The 20,654-nt window shown below is 38.8% G+C and overlaps 2 protein-coding genes across 2 annotated transcripts in view; both read right to left on the bottom strand.

Annotated features, from left to right (window-relative positions):
- Positions 1-1,443: 1,443 nt before the first annotated feature.
- On the bottom strand, positions 1,444-3,941 carry LOC117480507 (G-protein coupled receptor 20-like). The gene is made up of 6 exons (XM_034127852.1): positions 3,747-3,941; positions 3,368-3,634; positions 2,532-2,776; positions 2,235-2,319; positions 1,801-1,926; positions 1,444-1,614 (listed from the first exon to the last, which is right to left on the bottom strand). Exons 1-6 carry the CDS (start codon positions 3,939-3,941, stop codon positions 1,444-1,446), a joined length of 1,089 nt encoding a protein of 362 aa, XP_033983743.1.
- A 9,908-nt stretch (positions 3,942-13,849) lies between these two features.
- LOC117480668 (diacylglycerol O-acyltransferase 1-like) overlaps positions 13,850-20,654 on the bottom strand; it is a gene marked incomplete in the record, with an annotated part of 14,356 nt that continues 7,551 nt past the window's right edge. The window contains 12 exon segments of the mRNA XM_034128076.1: positions 13,850-14,972; positions 15,429-15,491; positions 15,667-15,754; positions 16,158-16,223; positions 16,588-16,700; positions 16,986-17,030; positions 17,127-17,168; positions 17,405-17,443; positions 17,824-17,927; positions 18,066-18,087; positions 18,089-18,135; positions 18,506-18,611. Of these exon segments, the coding sequence (XP_033983967.1) occupies positions 14,823-14,972; positions 15,429-15,491; positions 15,667-15,754; positions 16,158-16,223; positions 16,588-16,700; positions 16,986-17,030; positions 17,127-17,168; positions 17,405-17,443; positions 17,824-17,927; positions 18,066-18,087; positions 18,089-18,135; positions 18,506-18,611 (885 nt within the window).

Below are 20,654 nucleotides of genomic sequence, written 5' to 3'. Positions count from 1 at the left end.
ATCACATCACCAAGCTACTCACCTACTGTACAGTGGGCGGACACTAAACCGGCGAATTAAAAAGAATAATGGTTTACTTTTATATCATGTTATAACTCATTTATGAATTAAATCTCAATGTTATTGCAATAATATTTCAAAAAGGGCAGGGTTGATTGTGATGTTCCTTTCACTGCGTTGTAGTTGTTTTTACAATGCCCGAAATAAATATGTTATTAAAATTAAAATTAAATGTATAATACCAATAGGCTACTGATAAATTAAAGTAATATTAATGACAATTGATCACATCTATGATTTGAAGAGTGGTATCATAATAATACTTTCGATAATGGGACATTTAACGTAGGCCTATTGGTTTTTGTTATTTGTTCTAACCACAATAGGCTACAAATAAAACTGGTTTTACATTTGCAGAACCAGACAAAGAGGGCTTGATTAAAATGGTATTATATATGTTTCACTTATTCCCTAGAACTTAATCCCATCGAAGTGAGATACGGAAAATAACCTATTTTTGTCCAAAATGAGGAAAGCACCAGATCAATACATAGAAAGGCAAAGTCTTTGAATCATCTGAACGCCCCTTTATTTACCCCAATACTTTCTCCATTTGTGAATTGTTTTGATCAATTGTTAACTTAATAGCACATCATAATACAGTTTGTAATAATACAAAAATATTTACAACCCAAACATTCACGTTGGAGCTTGTTTCAGTCGCCCAAACAGTTGGATTTTTCTTAGTCTTATAATGGTCTTTGAAAGAGAGAGCAATGTTGCCCTCTGCTGCACAAAAGTGGTAATCATTCTGAAGTGCAACTATGTTATCTAGGCAAAAATGAACAAAAATCTATCCTTCCCCATGGTAAAGACATTCAGGTTTGATCTGCTAACATTGTACTCCAATTGTATATTGTGAAGTCCTCCACGTTGATCCAATTCTGTTTGTCAGTGTACTGTAGCTTCCACTCCCAGGCAGGTATCAGTTTCAAAATAGCCTATTCTATCGATAACATCAGCATTTCCTAATTCCACGACTTTTGGCAAGCAATGTTAGACAATTAATCAAAGTACAGTATTTAAGATTACATAAAGTAAGTTGTGTCATGAATTAGATTTAGTATTATGTGGATTTTATATTCAAGGAATAATATAATATAAATGTTTTGTTTTCAGGTCCAAAGTTGAGAAGATGATAATGTGAAGTTGCAGACTAAATGGTCTCTTGTCAATTGTAATTCCTTTAAGAAGTAAAAAAAGGTTGGTATTATTATTATTATTATTATTATTATCATTATTATTATTATTAATATTATTATCAGCTGTTGTTCCTGAGCTCTTCTGAGTGCAGAAATATCAGCCACCTTTCCTGAGGCGAGTGTGACATGTCAGTAACTTTCGGTTGTCTTCACCCCCTGTGAAAGTGAATTAACAGTGTGGTTATTCCCCAGATTGTCTCTGCAGTGTAGGGGGGATCTTGGTCATCTTGATCATGTTATTAGTGATGGCGTTGGCCGTCCCCCCTGATGCCTTGGAGCTGTGCTGCATGCTGATGATGTCGCCACTAGTCTGCTCTGGCTCAGCGCGGCGGAAAATATTTCTCATGGTAGCCTAAGGGAGTAGAGAGATGTAAATTATTCAGTGAATCGATGAGTAAATAAGTGAATGTATGATGGATGGATGGACAAATTATGGCCAGAGGGAAGGATGGATGGATAGATGGACAGGTGGCAGAGAGGAAGGATAATAGGATACATTGGATAAAGTGAGGTGAGAAGGAAAGTACTCCAGGCTCACCTTGAAATTATTTGTGACAAAGCAGTAGACGACAGGATCCATGCAGCTATTCAAACTGCTGAGGGTGACAGTCAAGTGGTAGGCTATCACGTGATGAGGCATTTCAGGGTGGAAGTACACCACCACCTGCAACACAAGAAGAGAACACAGTCATGAGATTACTTACAACATGTTGTTACATTTGTATCTACTCGTCTTGATAAGAAAGGAGTTTTTGTTTGTGACCACTAAAAAAAAGATCACACTTGTAAGAGATATGGTATGAGTATGATCTCTACCATATAATGTTTTTTCTGTTAATTGGAAGGATGCGTAGTGAAAAATCCTGATCATCTTGTGACCCTTTTGTCTTTGGGCTACTTGAGTGATAATTGGCTATAAAAACATGATGGTAATACTTTTAAAAGAATGTGTCACGTCCGTCTCTCACTCACCTGTCGGATGTGGAAAGGTGTGAAGCAGACAGTGAAGATGATCAACACTGTGCTCAGCAGCTGGACAGCCCTCCTTCTCCTATCCCTGTGAAATTACAGTTAAAACCACCATTACACCATCAGCATCCAATACACTATTTGCCAATGATGCAAATGTGAGTCAATTTATCTCAGTCCTTTTACTTTTAATGTATGATCTTGTATACGAAGCTTGGACACTTCACACAACATGTTTAAACTGCATGATATTATGTACTTCCTTGCTTGTGTGTGTTGGTAACATAGTACTGATCATACCTGCTCTGCTGCATAAGGCGGCGGTCAGCTAGTGCCCACATAATCCGCACCGTGAAGACCATAATGATGATGAGCGGTAGAAAGAACTCAGTGATGGTTAGAAACAGGAGCTTTGAGAGGCAGCAGCCCGGGTGCTGGAAGGCAGTGGAAAGAAAGGAGTAGGTGACCACGATGGCAAACAGCCAGACTGACACACACACACATTTGGCCACACTGGAGTTCCTCCACCGACGGGAAGCTTCAACCTGCAAGGACAAAAGAAAATCTGTAGTTTCCTCCTGGATTTAAAGTTCCCCTATTATACTGTTTTTCATCAATATATTATAGGTCTCAGATATATACAAAGCATGTCTCTGAACACATCATGCATTGTAGCATCCCATAAACGCCTCTGTGTCAGCCCAGTTTCAAAAGTGCTGATTCTCTGTCTTTTACTTTAGATGAAAATAAGGAGCCACTCCCCACGCCCCTCTGAGAGATATTTGGTTAAAAAGAACACAATGGTGCTCTAGGAGGAGATTCAGGTGACAAGGTGGGGGGGGTTACCTTGGTTGGTTATTGGCTAATGGTTACACAAACCAAAAAATCGTTATGACATCATAAAGTGGCCAAAATCTGATCAGCTCATTTTCAGACAGGTTTTTATATAAATGGATCAAAAGTGAGCTAATCTTTTTCCTGAAACTTTCAGAATCTCTTTACACAGAGGGGACACATGTTTATGTATAAAAGACAAGAAAAAGTGGATTTTGCATAATAGGTGACCTTTAAAGTCAGAAATATCAGCTTTTTAGGCTTGAGAGCAATTCTGTTACCATTCTACAGGCAAAACCCACCTGCACGATGGCGAGGTACCGGTCCACACATATGCAGGTCAGAAACAAGATGCTGCAGTACATGTTGACAAAGTAGCTGAAGATATGCAGGTAGGAGCAGGTGAGACAAGCCCCTCCACTGTAGTAGAGCAGGATGCGAGTCGGCAGAGAGAGATTCACCAAGAGGTCCGTCACTGCCAAGTTGATGGTGTAGATCACTGAGGTGGTCTTTTGCTTGGTGCGGAAACAGAAAACGTAAAGGGCGAGTATGTTGAGCACCAAACCAACCTGTGGGAGAGGAGAGAGGATTGGGATGTTGGTGCAGACGGCATGGTCACTATGAGTTGAAACTTGAGATGTATATCTATCTGTACTATGTGTGCTCCCAAAAAATGCCTACCATGAAAATGAGAGAGTTTATGACCATCAGTGCGATCCAGAGGCCGTAAAAGTCATGGTAGAGCCCCTCGTCTAAATGAGCCAGTCTTTGAAGATATGCTTCCATGCCACTCCTGTTACTGGCACTACCGATTACAGGCAGTGTGGGAAATGAAGTATTGATCAAAAGCCACGACTCAGTGCTGTTGAAGTCCATTATAATAATGGTAATTATGATGTTGATGATGAGGATAATGTTGGTGGCGATAATGATGAAGCACGTAGTTATGTGATGGTTAGGATGATGAAATTGATCCAAGGTTGTTGCAGAAACTGTCGGACAAAAACACACATTGTTGTTGTACAATTAACATTTACTTGACATTTAGTCTAGTTGCAACGTGCAGAAATGTGCTTAAAGTTGCTACAATGTAAATCTGCTAGCTATCCTGGCATTCACTAGACTAGGCAATATGGAAACACATACACACTTAAACAAGACTGTGGGAAGAATGTTAACCTTGTGCAAATGTAGGGCTCACATTAATAAACCAAAATTCAGTTAATAAGTTGTTTTTTAAATACATTTGACTGAAGGTCAATGCAAATGTTGCTGTATAATCTGCGAAAAAAGGTTTTTTGTATCAGTTGCTTTGTTAGGGTCATGCTGGGGCCCCATGCGATATAGGGTTCCTTCATGATTAAGCAAGACTACTTCATACCAATACTTATAATATTTGCTTTATATAATTGAATATATAAAACACACATGTTTATGTTGCCCCCTTTCCCCCCAGACCACCCTTGCTGCACTGTGGTTGTTCCTGTTGGCATGGCCACTTTAAACTAATATCTGATTTATTCAGATCATTTATTTATAATATAATTGTATTTATTTATGCCTGCAGCAATGTTTCTCCGAGGGGTTTATTTATTTAGAGCAGTTTGTGTCAATGTAGATTTGAACTCATAGTTGTATACATCTTAACCTTTTTTTTAAAAAAAACAAAACAGAGCAAAAATACATCTACCCCTTTTCTGGCTAAGATGTGACCTTTTCATGGCTATCATTACAGAAGAAGAAATCCTGTGTGTGTTCATCTCATTTAAATAGCTCAGATGAAAACAGATGTGAACCACAAAGAGTAATTTGTTCTTTCCTAAATCATGATCCAAATGGCCAGTTTGTGTTTATTTACTTCGGAGGAAGAAGGTTCATTCTTGCCCTAATTTCTGATAAACAGCGTGTATTTGAATAAACTGGATACATTGATCACAGAGTTGATACGTTTATATTCAATTATTTGGTGCAGCTCTGAGACTTTGACAACCTCAGTAAACACATTTATAAGATAAATAAGGCACTTTATGAAACTGCTATTGAGGATTGTTAAATAACTGCAAGGTGGAAGAAAAGCTACAGTAAAGAAAAATGTAGATGACATCAAATGTGAAACTGTAACAGATGTCAGTGTGACAAAACGTGACATGTTTTTTTTTACATTTCACAGTATGTTGGTAATTTGAGTGCACAAGCAAAATCCTGCTTTTATGTGACTATAAAATTAGACATTCAGGTTAGCTACATCACCCTTTACATATGGTCTTTTAAGTTGTGAAGAGGGAAATATGCAAATATGAAGTAGTACCAGGAGTGACTATTATAGACAGCAGAGGGCAGTCAGTGACTGTGCCGCATGAAGTGTATCCCAATGGGATATCATTTGAAAATGGATTTAGACACTATCACTCACTTTGACATAGTTATGAGTATGGGTTGACAACTATGACACAAATGCAGAAGCTTTTTGATCGAGCCAAACTCATGGGAAATCCATTTGCATTAAGAATATAAAAATGGCCAGGTCACATAAGGTTAAACCCCATATTTTCCATGAAGCATCACAATGAGTGTCATCCCAAAATTGTCTGGAAGCTGGAATGTTCCCCTCTCCCTCCATAACAAATGTGGTTTAATTGCTCATGTGACTAGAGTTTGTGTTGTGTACGCTCGTGGCTCACAAGTAATCTCTCGTAGCAAAACAATCATCAGGCTGATGAAAAATGCAGTCTATTCAAGCTAATGAGAATAACATGCTCAGCTGAGGGTGAGGCATGAATAATGTGATTCATCTGCATTAACAAGATCAGTCCAGCCAGAGAACATTAAGACCACTGAAGGAAATAAATGGGTGTTTTCACAGTGACATCCCCTGATGTTGTTCAACTTACTGGGAGCTAGTTCATCATCATTAACAGAGCTAACGAGTGTTATGAGCGTTGCCTTAGGGAAATTGTGTTAAACTACTCACTTCATCTGTTTAGATCAAAATGACAATCGCAAGTAATACATTCCTGTGTTGTTCAGTAATGTGTTGCTTAAGCTGGTGTTTGGTGAGATAATTGTTTAGTCCCAACATATCCTGACCTAACAATCCAAATCTAAAGCATATGTGGTCATAAAAGAGCTCTGTTACATCGAAAGGAGATGTCATGGTGTCCTAGAGTACACCTAGCTAAAGTAGGAAATTGCATTGTAAACAAGTAAACTTAACTCTCAACAAAATGGGGTTGAGCAGACTCCCCTTCCCAATAATATTGGATAGAAATTTAGAGGAACTCGTTGGATGGCACAGATGGACACAATAAAGGGACATTATTCAGGACCAAAAACAGCGACAGAGACCAAGGAAAGGACGATAGATTTAGTTGACCAAACTGAGACAAAGGATTAAGGAAACGTAACTTAAACGTAACATAAATACTTTATTTTAGTTTTTTGTATTATCTTTGATTTAACGATGGTCGTTTGCATTTTCTCTGTGGGATTGATAAATTATGGTGAAAACTACAATAAAAACAAAAATGGAAAAAACTACAACTGTGATCTAAAATCTGTTAGCATTTAGCAAAAGTACAGCCTCGCAGAACTACTAGAATGGTTGTTGATTCTTGTTTAGATTTATATATATCATATCTGCGCTTTCCTTGTTGTTTTTAGTTTGAATCTTTATGGTTTTTGCACTTATTGTAAGTCGCTTTGAATAAAAGCGTCAGCCAAATGAAATGTCATGTTTATTCAAGGCTTCAGTAGCACAAAAAAAGGAAGTTAAAGAAAATGTTGAGCCAGCAGTGGGTTACTGTGTCTGTGTTACTACATTGTGTGAATTGTATTGAAACGTGTTAAGTTTATTTGGCCAAAACAATTGCCAGCAAAATCAGCTTTTGGTTAAACAATAAAACCTGTATGCATATACCAAATACCATTCTGATGTGGCTCAAGTTTTTTGACAGAGGCACTATTTTAAAATAAGAATACTGGAGGTTTTGTAGGTCTCTGATTTGAGTCAGATCATACAATATCAATCTACTGCGTCACTGCAGCTATCCCATTGTTGCTCTTCCTCTTCCGACATCAAAGAAAGTGGTGATGCAATGAATGTAAAGTGATACTGAGGGGAGCGCAGAGGGCCCAGGGGCAGATCGCAAATAACACTGTCCAAATAAATTCCAGCACCGTGGGAGTCCCGGTTATGTGTGTCTGTGTGAGATTTTTTGAAAGACAGAAATACATAGAAAGGGAGAAAGAAAGGATGGAATAGTGGAAGATGTATCTCACGCTGCCCTCTATCAAATTAAAGCTTCACAGAAAGCCCCTCAAGATAAACTGAATGTTGGTTGCTGCTGTAACTGTCATTTTAAAGGAGACCTATCATGCAAAATGCACTTTTTGATGTCTTTCATACATAAATATGTGTCCCCGGTGTGTCAGGGAACTCACGCAGCGTCAGAAAATAAAACCCTCTCTCTTTTCCTCCGTACCCAAATCTCTAAAAAGGTGGGTACAACGGAGCTGATCCAGATTTGCGTCCGATATGACGTAATATCGGAAATGTGGACCCACGGCACTATCAGAAAGTTGCTATCAGAAACAATGCCGACTGTTTTGGACCTAATATGGTCGGTGTTTACATTAGCATCGCTAACACTCAGAGCTAACCTGTAGAGCATGTGTGTGAAGAAGCTGGATATAAAAAGGAACTCACCTTGTGGTATAATTTGAGCTCCATACTGTTTCAGAAATAATCCTTGATAATCCATGATATGGCGTTTCATCACGGCAGTATTTAGTTTAGACAGTAGCTGCCGGGTCCCACATGAGCTCAGCCCCCTCATTTTTTTTGATCAATTCTTTTTTTTTTTTAAAGCTTTATACCCAAAATCAGCACTTTTGAAACAGGAAGTGAAATAGAGGGGTATGAGCAAGCCCCCAGGAAGTGTGCCGGACTCTGAGAAAAATATTTGTTGTGGCCAAACGGCGGTACTACACTTCCGTATCAGTCACTGGACCCGGAAATACTTTTTCCCATTGACTAACATTGGGAAAGAGACGTCTGTAAATCGTTGGATCATTTTTTTTAAACTAAATAAACTACCCAGTATGAACATTTGTATAGCCCTTATTAAAAACATTCGGTCCTCAAGTTGTAAAATGTGCTAATAACGTTATTCTGAGAGTTATTTTCCTCTGCATTATGAACGCGGATCTAACCCACGGGATCGCGCCGCCTGGCACGTTCATGTGATGTGTTCGGTACTATATGAGTTTTACCTTTACCCATGGATGCACAATAAGAATGGATTATATGATTATATGAATACTTTCGTGACGTTTTGCTCTCTCAAAAGTTGGGCCATTTTGTCTTCATGCGCTATTGAGCAACCCTCATAGGAATGAACGAGGCCCCGCCTCCCACGCTGTATCCAGTTCTTATTATACATCCATGACCATGGGTATGAGGCATGGCTAGAATGGGTTATCTGTTTGGTATTTTGTTCAAAACACTTCAGACATGTTTTTTATATATTTGTATATATCTGAGACCTATGCTATTGCCTAAAAATAGCATGATAGGTGACCTTTAAGAGATACTTTCACTTGCAATGAAAGTTCACTGGGGTCTTTCCATGTACTGTGATTGCATAATATGTTACAAACTCTGGGATGGAATATGATCATACTTTTTTTTTAACCCTGATAATAACTGTTTCAATTTCTGGTAAATCAGAATCAGAATACCTTTATTCATCCCACAGAGGGGAAATTTACATTTGTTACAGCAGAAAGGAGCCAAAGACAGCCTAATGTTTAACAAAGAAGAATGCATAAAAAACCAAAGAAATATTAAAATATAATGAATGGATAGTGTTGCTTGCTCATCAAGTCTATATAACCCAACAGTTATGCACTCAATTTACTTGTGACAGGGACTTATTAAGACCCTATTATAATGATTTTCGGTATTGTAATTTAATTGTGCTATTTTCGGTGAGGATAGCTACGTCTCCCCTTTTCTCTTTGAAAAACAATGTACTGTTTGAGGACAGTTTATCCAATGCTGAAAACCACTTACCTCTAAAGAAAGCGACTAACCAGTCAAACCACCAAACTAACCCAGGGACAGCTTAAATCTGTGTCAAGTGAAGCTGATATTTCCTCATGTCCAAGTGTCCAACCAGGTGATTCCCGATCAAAAGAGGATGCTTTAACTCTCATTCACCTGTGCACCCCTGTATCATCTCTGAACATCCACTCACGTCAGTCGCTTTTTTTTAGTCTGGAGCAGGTTCAGCCTTTCAGTAAGAATGTCCACCTCTCTTGTCTGTGGGTCAGGTTTGTCTCTTCTCTCAGATTCCTGAGTCATGCCGGTCTCCTGTAGTCATCAACACACTTCTTCAGATCTGTGCATCCCTTTCATTTCTGTCACTTTGTCAGCCTGTCTGATGTTACTCAGTGCATCCATTCCTAAAGCATCCTCAGATATTTCTTCTACTGTTGTACATCTCACTCCTTCCAATGTGTCTTTCTTCTTCTTCGCCTTCTTTTCCTTTCCTTATGAGCATCATTCTCAGTCTCTCGCTCTCCTTTCAATTACTCTTCCCACTTCCCTCCCTCTCACTCTAAATCTTCCCTAAGTTTGGTATTCAGACAGGAAGTCTTAATATGTGTTTACATTATGCGTCACACACATGCATGCCCATGTACAGTATAACAAGACACCAATTGTGGAGCACACATGCACAAATCTACGCACACCAGATATCTTTGGGCACGCAATGCATAAAGCACAGCTCATACATTAATATGTTATATACAGTGAGGGTCCATGCATTTTCCAAACCATCAAACACTGTTATGTTTAAGGCTTATGCTTAAATGACTACTGTAAAACACAAGTGATGGAGGGTCTGCGTGTTAAATCAGTGAATGGAGCTGGTGTTATGGTATGTAATCATTGTGAAATCCTGCACAGCACATTACATTTCATGAGAAATTAGAGGGAAAATATTTAATCTTTTTTCTGTGCCAAAAAATTATATAAAGATAATATTTTCCTTTAATTTATGTGATGTTGTATTTCTATGTACAGCACTTTGGTCTGGAGGTTTTAAAGTGCTTTATAAAAATAGTTGGATTTGATTGGATTAATTTCAATTTTAGGAAAAATCAATTGTTATATTGTTAAATTTGAATATGTTGTCGATGCATTTTATTTTAAAATACCATAAATGAGGTGTCTGATGAGGAAATGAGGAAATTGATCTAGTCGGCCCCAATCTGTAACTTATGATACATTTGAATTGAGATGAAAAGTGATTGAACTGGGTGACAAAGACAGAAAGCTCTCTTTTTTCTAATAGACAAGTACATATGTACACAAACAAAAATGCATCAAAAATGTTTGCGATGACCAGTGCCTTGTCATGGTTCACAGTGATATATTATAATAAATCGAGAACACAAGATCTTAAAGCAGATATTTGAATCTCGTTTAGCTGAGTGATTTGCAACTGATTTGATTGACTTTTTATCCTGACTCTGACATTTGTGTATGCCAGTGAACCAACTAGAAACATCCTGATAACTTCTATCAAAATGATAAAACCTCCACTGTGTTGAATGGTGGAAAAATCAGTGATTGAAACTGAACATAAGATCAGCGTATGAAACTTTAAAATAAACACTACGATTCGGTTTATGTAATATAGTTATTGTAGACTCTACAATAACTATATTACATAAACTGAATCTCTACAATGTAGAGGTTATCTTAGGAGGGGGCAGAGGACTGACCAAAGCAACAAATAATTTAACCGGATGTCCCATCTCTTTCCTGCTGCCAGAAAATGTGTGTGTTTTTGTCAAATCTGAGGAATCAGTGAATAGGAAGAACATCATTATAAATGTCAGGGTTTGTATGAGGTGTATGTCCTTTAAACTGATATTTAGGACAAACTGTATAACTGTTTTGGTGTATCATCTAAATATATGAATTTAAATTAACAAATGCCTGACCAAAACTTATGTTGAAATGTAAGTCTCAGTGTCTTTATAACATGTCTCTGGACCTACGCTCGATCAATCTCACAGAATGAGACAGGTTTGTGTTTCCTGGTTTCCTGTCTAGAGGATCATCATCACTCACAGATTGTCAGCGTTCCTCAGGAAGATCCGGAATAACGGATGTCAGGAGAAGAGCCATGGATCAACCTGTTACTGAGGACAAGCACAAAGAGAAGGTGCAGGATAGGGACCGAAAGGAAAGAAGAGAGTGGGAAGAGGAGGTGTGAAAGAAAGAATAAATTGGAAGACAGAGTGGGTACAGTATATCTGTCTGTATGCATAGTTGTTGAAATGACAGATTGATCATTATATGTTTGCATGTGCAGGTACAGGGAGAGTTGGAGAAATGTGTGACTGAATCCAACCAGGGGAACTGGAAAGCTTTGTTTAGATCAGGACTTTGGAATATTGATGATAGACGAGAAATGGCGAGGATTCTGTACTTTTTATTCCACTCCCCCGTCGTCTGTCTCGTGGTTTATTTGTCAGGAATGAGACGGGGATGGATGAAGAATTACGGTTGTCCTGCAGCGAAAGCTTAGGTTTTTGGCACTGGTGGCGGACCGACGTGAGGAATTGATTGCAAGTACAAATAATTGCACAAATCCTTCTTGTTGAGATGCAAGCAGAACATCTCACTGCTTATAAACCATCAGCCAGCACTTCAGAGTATTTATGTTCAACAGAGTGAGACTATAATGACCCCTAAAGAAATGACATAGTATGATTTCTACAATGTGATGCTGAACATGCTGGGTCTAGGTTTTTTGATAATAATACCACCTTACTTTTACACAGTAGGTCAGCATTTTCCAAACTTTGTCAATACCAGTCGTGTGCTTGTTTACAGAAAGTCTTTAAATTAGCCTATACATCCAACACTAGCGCAGCATACTTCCCTACACAGTGGATCAAATCAATTTGCAGATTATATAAATCTTAATTCTAAGAATCAAAAAAGAAAAGGATTGATGCAGAACTAGGGCTGTCAGTCGATTAAAATATTTAATCGCGATTAATCGCATGATTGTCCATAGTTAATCGCGATTAATCGCAAATTAATCGCACATTTTTTATCTGTTCTAAATGTACCTTAGAGGGATATTTTTCAAGTTTTTAATACTCTTATCAACATATGAGTGGACAACTATGCTTTATATGTTTGTTTATTATCATTTGAACAATGACAAATATTCTCATGAATATTAAACACAACAACCTCTGAACATTACAAATATTCGCCTCAATTCAACCTAGAACCTCTCTCATACAATACTGTGTGTGTGTGTGTGTGTGTGTGTGTGTGTGTGTGTGTGTGTGTGTGTGTGTGTGGAGGATCGTTGGAGCTATGTGCAGCTCAAGGCATATATGCCTGTGTGTATGAGCTGTGTTGCGGCACTATCCGTGCTGAGTGTGCTGTCTGGCTACCTGCATAAAGTCAAGTGCTCGGCGCAGTTGTCGGCGAAATGTCGCTCCTCTGTTTTCATTGAAACAGCTCCTTATATCCGTTAGCTCAGCTAGCTAGCACCAGATGCTAACAACAACACGTAAGGTGTGCTTCGCTCGCGCCACACATACACACACCCTCCCGGTCCTCCCGATGGCCAGTCCGGGCCTGCCGGTGAGCGTGGAAGTGTGGTCTGCCACAAGCGGGCAGCAGGAGCGGGGCTGTCAGCATCAGCTTGTAGATGGTATTTTAAACTCGATGCGCTCTGAAACTACGGCGGCCGAGGACAACAAATACACATGCGTTAATCGCGTTAAAATAATTAGTGGCGTTAATTTTTTTTTGCGTTAACGCGTTATTAACGCGTTATTAACGCGTTAACTTGACAGCCCTATGCAGAACATAAGGTAGTATGTTCTAAGTGTGAGCTGATTTCCTACATCCTGAAGCCCCAAAGCCACATCTCCTTTCTAAACCTCACTGATGATTGTTTAACTTAATGTCACATGCTCAGAGAGCACGTAAACACGGCTACAGAAACTCTGTGATATACCTTAGACTTGCTGTTTAATTCACTGTCAGGCTGACATAACACAGGTTCACAGTCCGGTTCTCACATTTCACATTTAGATGACAAATCTATATACGCACACTGCGCCTGTACACCCGCGCACACAAACATATTATTGTGGCAGATTGGTAAAATAATGTTTTTCACCTACTATAGATAGATATTACTAAGCTTGGTAGATAGCCTAATCATGATGAATACCACAGACCTATGACTGTTTTAAGTAATTTAACATGTAGTTTGATGTCTGACTGAAACTATGAGGGAATTTCAGAATTCAAGGTGACACAGCATAGATACATGGTTAATGTAAATGACCTTTAAGATTATGTCAGAACAATACATACATAGGTAGTGTTTTAAAATGAGAGCGTTGTTTCCACTGGAGCACAAGGGCCCTTTAAAGAGCGGTGAGAAGATTCAATGAGAATAATTGCTGGCTGAAAGTGTTGAGGTAAGGCTTTTCTTCCCCTAAGTCCTTAAAAGGTTCTTGAATTTGATAATGTAGTTCTAGGAATAGTACGTAAATACAGCAGTACACTACAGTAGATCATTGTTGAATCAGAGGCAGTTATCTTGCCTTCGTTTAAATGTTCTTAAAATATGATGATTACGTAATTATGATCTGAAATGTTTAATTTATATTGTGATGGAAAAAAAATAAAAAAGGCACAAAACACATTCTTAAAAGTAAGAGTCAAATGGAAATCTTTGTATGTTTATTTTCAGACACACATTATATTTAGCTGCATAATTAGACATCATTACTTGGCAAAAGTCCATAAGCCAGTACCATGAAAAAAAAAAACACACTAATTTATTCACTGATATCACATTCAAACGTTTTAAAAAAAAAACGAAAATAAATCAATATATGTAAAATGTTGATGTGATGTGTGTGCTGTATTATAGAAATGGCACTTTAGGCATACAAAAGGACAAACAGACATGCAGTTGGCTGGCCTTTTCACAACCAACAAAGTAAACCATAAAGAACATGAAAATTGTACATTATTAAAATCATACCATGAAACACAGATTTTTCCACCTCACAGTAAAACCCGACATAAAGGCCCCTTTGCTCACAAAAAGGAAGTAGTGGGACATTAATCTCTTTCACAGTCTTTACAAAGGCACCTGAAGTGTGTTGTCAACTTGACAATTGAGCCACATTACCCTGTCCAAGCACACTGCTGAGGAGGAGCAAACCCTCTCTGGTAAAACAAAGGAAAGGTTCTCTGCAGTACCACATATACAACCGAAAATGGCCCAAATTGGCCATCAGAGGTTTTAAAGACACTGGAAAACCAATAACCTGAGCAAAAAGCTGCACCAGTCACTGCATGGAGACGTGAATCTTTACCTACGCTACCTCATTACGTAACAGTGCTGTTTTCAATCATTAATTTAACATTTTCCACTTTAAATACATATACAATCCAACTGTAAGCTTTTCTTAGATCCTGTCAGCTTGAACATTTTTTTCAGGAAGAAAAAACACCAATTGCAGGAAGATACAAAGGTCAAGGTGTCTTATAAACACACTATGATCAGGATGTGATCATTTCCCGACAAGCACCTTTGCTGTGTGTGTGTGTGTGTGTGTGTGTGTGTGTGTGTGTGTGTGTGTGTGTGTGTGTGTGTGTGTGTGTGTGTGTGTGTGTGTGTGTGCACATCAGTCAGCCTCCTGTCTGTAGTGAAGGACGTAAAAGTCATGGACGTACATCAGGACGGCGAAAGGCTGACCAATGATAATTGACATCCACACTGCAGCGTTGCCGTAGTTACCACGCAGGTAGCGACCAACAAACCAGGCTAATGGAATCTGTTAAGCAAATTAAAGTTAAACATAGTGAGTGATTGGGGTTTTACGACTTATTACAGTCTCACATTCTCTCTGTTTGTGTATTTGTTCTTGTTGTCTATGACTCAGCACTCTCTAATGAATAATAAACTGTCAAAGTCAGCAAAGACCAAGAACCACTTATACTGGCAATTGTCCTGCTATATTCCCCATGATACATCAATATGCCCTGTCATCCTAATGAGGTTATAAATTAAGTTAATGATACAGAAGCCAAGGCCAAACAATGAGAACACATTTTAAAATGTCCCACAGGAGTCAAAAGAGCCATTATTGGTCTTCTCAAATAAAGTATTTCATAGATGCTCAACTACACTTGTTTCTTTAACTTTTTCAACCATTAAGAAGGAATTTCTTACATTTAAATCGTACAGTAAAAAAAATTCAGACATCAGTGATATGTGTGTTGAGTCTCACCTGTGCCATCATGCCCATGAAGGCCCAAAGTCTGAACATCCTGAGAGGAATGCTCACCAAATACTGACACAGAAACAGAAATCATTAAAGCAAAGAAATGTGGTTCCCTTTCAAATATAATCAGAGAAATTGCACATAAACATCTTCCTTAAAGAGGATTTTTAAGGACGTTAAGGACCTAAGGTACAGTGTATTCAGATGTAATATAATAGAAAGTGTTCTTTGTCTCAGCTCTTACCTCATGGAAGAAAGCTGACAAGAAGAAGACAGCTGATTGGCTGACCATTTTACTAAATCCTCTCCTGAGCAGGGGCTTGTAAAAGTGGCTGCAAGACAGACAAAAGAACAGCTGTTGAAATGGATATATTGTATCTGTTTGTATAATACTGATGTTGAAATATCTTAACTCTTTTATGTGCTGTAGTTCTGCCTCCCTGACAGGAATTCAAAGTAAATAGGCTTTAAATAGCATTTCATTTGCTTTGTCTTATTCAATATAGCCTCGCTGCCTTCGCTCGTGCTGCTGTGTTAGAGACTGTGGAACTGGCTGCAGGCTGCCGTATTTATTACTAGCACTTACTCTCCAGCAGCCAGATGAATCAATTTCCAGAATATATCAGTGTGTCTTGTTAGGTCTGTCTCCCTGCATCAAACCCGCTGCTGTTCCCTATATTCAATTCTATAAATGTAATTGCTCCCTCTCAGTGTGTGAGTGTGTGAATAACTCACCGTAGACACCACTTGTGAACAGGGATGTTCCAGTTCTGCCAGAAATATGTCACCGTTTCCGAGTTCCTGAAAGAGGAGTCAGCAAATAGAGTGTAGAAGCATTACAGGGTTTAAACAATGGATCTAGGCAGTACGATCAATATTGAAGAAAATGAAAAGTGTGAAACCTTTATTGTCATGCAGGAAATGAGGAAGTAGAAATGACTTTATAGCACATTTGAGTCATGAAATGGATTTAGTAATATAAAAAAAGTACATACATATGGTGACTTCCTGGTCTATTCGTTTTGTAAAGTACTGACATAATTTACTAACATACACTTTACAATTTTTTACGAGTGAACTTGCAAATCCATTCTCATGCACACCCAAGCAAATAAATGGACCGCTGTATAAATGCACTGATACAAACACACATGCAGAAACGTACCACCAGTCATTATAGAACTGTCTGTCTCCAAAGCGCAGCAGCTCAGCGGAGAAGTTCATAGACGAGTGGAAGAACCCGTAGAAAAACATCAGCCACAACAAGTGGTTAGGAACCTGAAGAAGAAAATAAAAATTAGACATTTAAGAGGAACTGTCCAAACTAACATCAAGAAGAAGCCTGAGGCATAACTCAAGCATGTTTCCTGCCTATACTCTCATATATATTCTTGATAGATATTTTAAATATAAAACCGATGGTCTTCTGATCGTGTGATTATTCATACTACTGTTGCACTTTGTAATGCTCTATCTATGTGTTATTCCATTTCATCCTTTGTGCTGGTCATAGACTCACATACTATGACATGTTGTATTCACGGATTTTGAGTATTTACATACAGCTAATCTTAGAAGTCTCTCAGTCATCCTGGTCAGATCCATGTCCTACAGAGAAAGGAGAGACCGGGTGATTAAAAAAACATGACACCATGTTATTTTTTTTATCAATTGTCAGCTTCACTTTCACGCTATCCTCCTCACCTCTAGTGGCTTCATGGAACTTTCAATGATGGGAATCATCCACTGGTGCAAGAAAAAGAAACGCGGCAAAAATCAGTTTTTCAGACACGCACCATAAACTGTGAATTTTACATATTGGCATCCTTTTTAAAGATTACTCGTCATTTTTTCATGTTTTTTGTTCTGGCCATTATGGCAATGTAATCAGGTCACAAACTACTGTGAATATATGTGATTACAAAATGTGAATGGACAGACTAAATATAGAATAACACATTAGTTCCATTATAAGACTGTACCTGTTGAGTGAGACCAACTAACATCTGCATGAAGAACAGCTGAGGACAAAGACACACATCATTAAAGTGAGAGACATGACATTAGAAAAGAAAACCAACATTTTTCCACTTTCAGGAACTTTTTTAGTTTTGTGCCAAAACTACAAACATGTAAAACATTGTTTTCCCTGAAATAAGCAAATTACTTTAAAAGGAATTTCATTATGTTCTTCATCAAAATTCAAAGCACATACTAAGCTCTCAAAAGCTATGCAGGTCTTCTTGCTTTTAAGTACTTTTAGGGAGATGCTTTTAAAAATGTAGGAGCCTTCACTGAGATCAGTCATTATGAGGAAAGAAGGGACCTCTCTGACAGTAGAGCTGCAGCAGAGGGGGGGGGGGGGGTTTCTGGCTCAAGCTGACATGAGATATTTCCTCACCATTTCAAACAGTCTCCTGAGCAGGAAACTCATGCGGATATTAGGAGAGCGAGGGAAGTTGAGCTCGTAGCACAGAGTTGGAGCAAAGACAAAGTAGTAGATGTCTACAGAGATGGAGAAGAGGTCATGTGACAGTTAGTTAAATATGGGAGAAAAATGTAACGTGAATAAGAGGCGTGGCACATGATAGAAAAAAAAATCATTGATGAAGTTTCATACAAAAACTAGATGTGTTTGAGTACCTCTGATGGTGAGGTTACCAGGGGTAACACACCTTACGGTCGCCTCCATTTAAGTGCTGCGCTGAGGGACCTGCAGGCAGAATGAATACAAAAACACGCATGTCAAGTATGTCGGGTCTGTGGTGGTATACCAAGTCTAATACAAATACAGAGAAAATATGATGAGTGTGTGGATGATGACATACAATATTTGTGTTACATAATCAAGATTTCCCCACAGTATTGGGACATTTCCTGTGGTGCTTAACTGTGGATTGTGAGAGATGTAGTATCTAACTGTCTGCCCATTAGATGTCACTGTAACAGCATGAGCCAGTAACAGCAAAACATACTAACTGATATTAAAATGAGCAAAGACAATCTCAATGGGTGTTATGTAAGAGAGTATGCAAACTACCTTTTACATGATTATTTTTGCACACATGTTTTTTGTGACTTACAAGACAGCGACCTGGCCAGTTCTTTGCCTTGACACTGCTCAGCTGCTCTGCACCACTTGTTGACGTCTTTATAGGAGTAAAGCTTTAGGAAGAGGATGCTGTGAGTCCCCAACAACAGAACACGCCGCCCAACTGACAGAGAGAGAGAGACGAGAACAACAGATTGTATTCAACACTGTGATAGTTGGAGTAAGCTGGTATGGTGATAAACTGATATACTGCCTAGACGTTTAGGTGGGAAGCAGAGATGAGGGGAAAGCTAATAGAGGGTAGAAAATAGTGGGAGGAACAAGGGAAGGAGGGGTAAGGTGAAAGAGGAGGAGAAAAGGGAGGCAGGAAGTAAGAAAATAAAGATGACAAACAAATAGAGAGAAGGGGATGATTTAACAAGAGAAAATGATGAGAGAAAAAGGGTCATTATTTTGATCTGGAACAAACAGCAAAACAAGCCCAGTAAAATAAATCATCTCAGTCTACTATGCCAAGGCCATTATCATACCAGTGTGTTGGTTGGTGTGTGTGTGTGTGTGGACCCCAAAAACTGTGCTTTTTATTAGTCAATATAAAAATATATTTGATGTGTTATAAATAAACACATTTTAGCGTGTGATTGTACACATCTACAGACACACACAGGTCTAGCACAGCTTCATCAATAGTCACCATATGCTTGATAGCAAAGGACCATGCTGAACAGAGAGGAACAAACACACATACAATAAGCATATACCCCCACACACTCGTACAGAGACACACAAATGAAAACTGCCTGTTGTGCCAGTAGGGTGATGTGGAGGTCATTACACCTGGCATCAAACCACAGCAGATCTTATCCATTAACCATCTGTCTCTCTGGCTCTCTGAGGCTTTCAGACAACTACATTTTTGCTACAAAGAAAGCTACTGTTAATAATAATCATAGAAACAGTGAGAGGTGGAGCTTAAATGAAAAATAAAAACACACATTTATTTCAAGGATGTGCAATATGGATAATAATTGAAGTTTTGATCTCAGATGGGAATTCGGGGTGAGCACCTGACTTAGTTATTCTGCTGTGTAGAGGATTTCTTCTTTGCTCATTCATCACACTGAGAGCTGTTTGAGTACCGTCTTTCAAGAAAGCTGAAAAGGTATTTGTCTTCCATAAGAATCAATACGCATGTCCAAAGATAATTTGCCCTCATATTTACTTGTTGCTCTTTTCTATCAGGAACATCAGAGAGCTTGAGGTTTTAATGATGTACTGTAGACAGACATCTTCAATAGAATAAACTGTAGAGGTAATACTTACTGTATACCTATAAGCCCATTGGTTAATGCACAATGGTTGAATACTGGTTGCATAAGCAGAGTGTGGTTTACACACAGTTCAGAGCAAATTAAGAATGCTTCACTGTATGCACACCACAGTGTATTTGTGAATAGAATACAACTCAGATAAACAGAGCTATATCCTTCATCCTAAACAAAGACAATCCTTGCAGCCCACTTGTACAAATGATTAAAGGACATCAAAAGCAGTGTAAATAATGAAATAATGACGGTGGATAATAGTTTCTCCTTATCGCTACAGTATTCTTGAAAAGGAATTTAATACTATTTGAAATGTAGCTTGAAATCAGATACTTGCAGTCTGCTTTATGTACAATGTCTGAATATGGGTTACATAAGCAGTGCCCACGTTGATGCAGACCTCCACACACCACACACACACACACACACACACACACACACACACACACACACACACACACACACACACACACACACACACACACACACACACACACACACACACACACACACACACACACACACACACACACACACACACACACACACACACACACACACACACACACACACACACACACACACACACACACACACACACACACACACACACACACCACACACACACACACACACACACACACACACACACACACACACACACACACACACACACACACACACACACACACACAGCACACACACACACACACACACCACACACACACACACACACACACACACACACACACACCACACACACACCACACACCAACACACACACACACACACACACACACACACACACCACATTCAACACACACACACCACAACACACACACACACACTACACAC

Source organism: Trematomus bernacchii, unplaced genomic scaffold, assembly GCF_902827165.1.
Source record: "Trematomus bernacchii unplaced genomic scaffold, fTreBer1.1, whole genome shotgun sequence".
NCBI classification, from domain to species: domain Eukaryota; kingdom Metazoa; phylum Chordata; class Actinopteri; order Perciformes; family Nototheniidae; genus Trematomus; species Trematomus bernacchii.
Note: the sequence above shows the minus strand (reverse complement) of the source record. Positions and strands in the feature narration are given on the sequence as shown.

Bases quoted from the DNA above. Each gene is read 5' to 3' on its own strand.
- LOC117480507 (XM_034127852.1), bottom strand. From the start codon at position 3,941: ATGGACTTCAACAGCACTGAGTCGTGGCTTTTGATCAATACTTCATTT. The intron at 2,320-2,531 runs GTATGATCAGTA...GTAATTTCACAG, and splicing joins CGCCTTATGCAGCAGAGCAG to GGATAGGAGAAGGAGGGCTG. The intron at 1,615-1,800 runs GTGAGCCTGGAG...CTACTCCCTTAG, and splicing joins TTGTCACAAATAATTTCAAG to GCTACCATGAGAAATATTTT.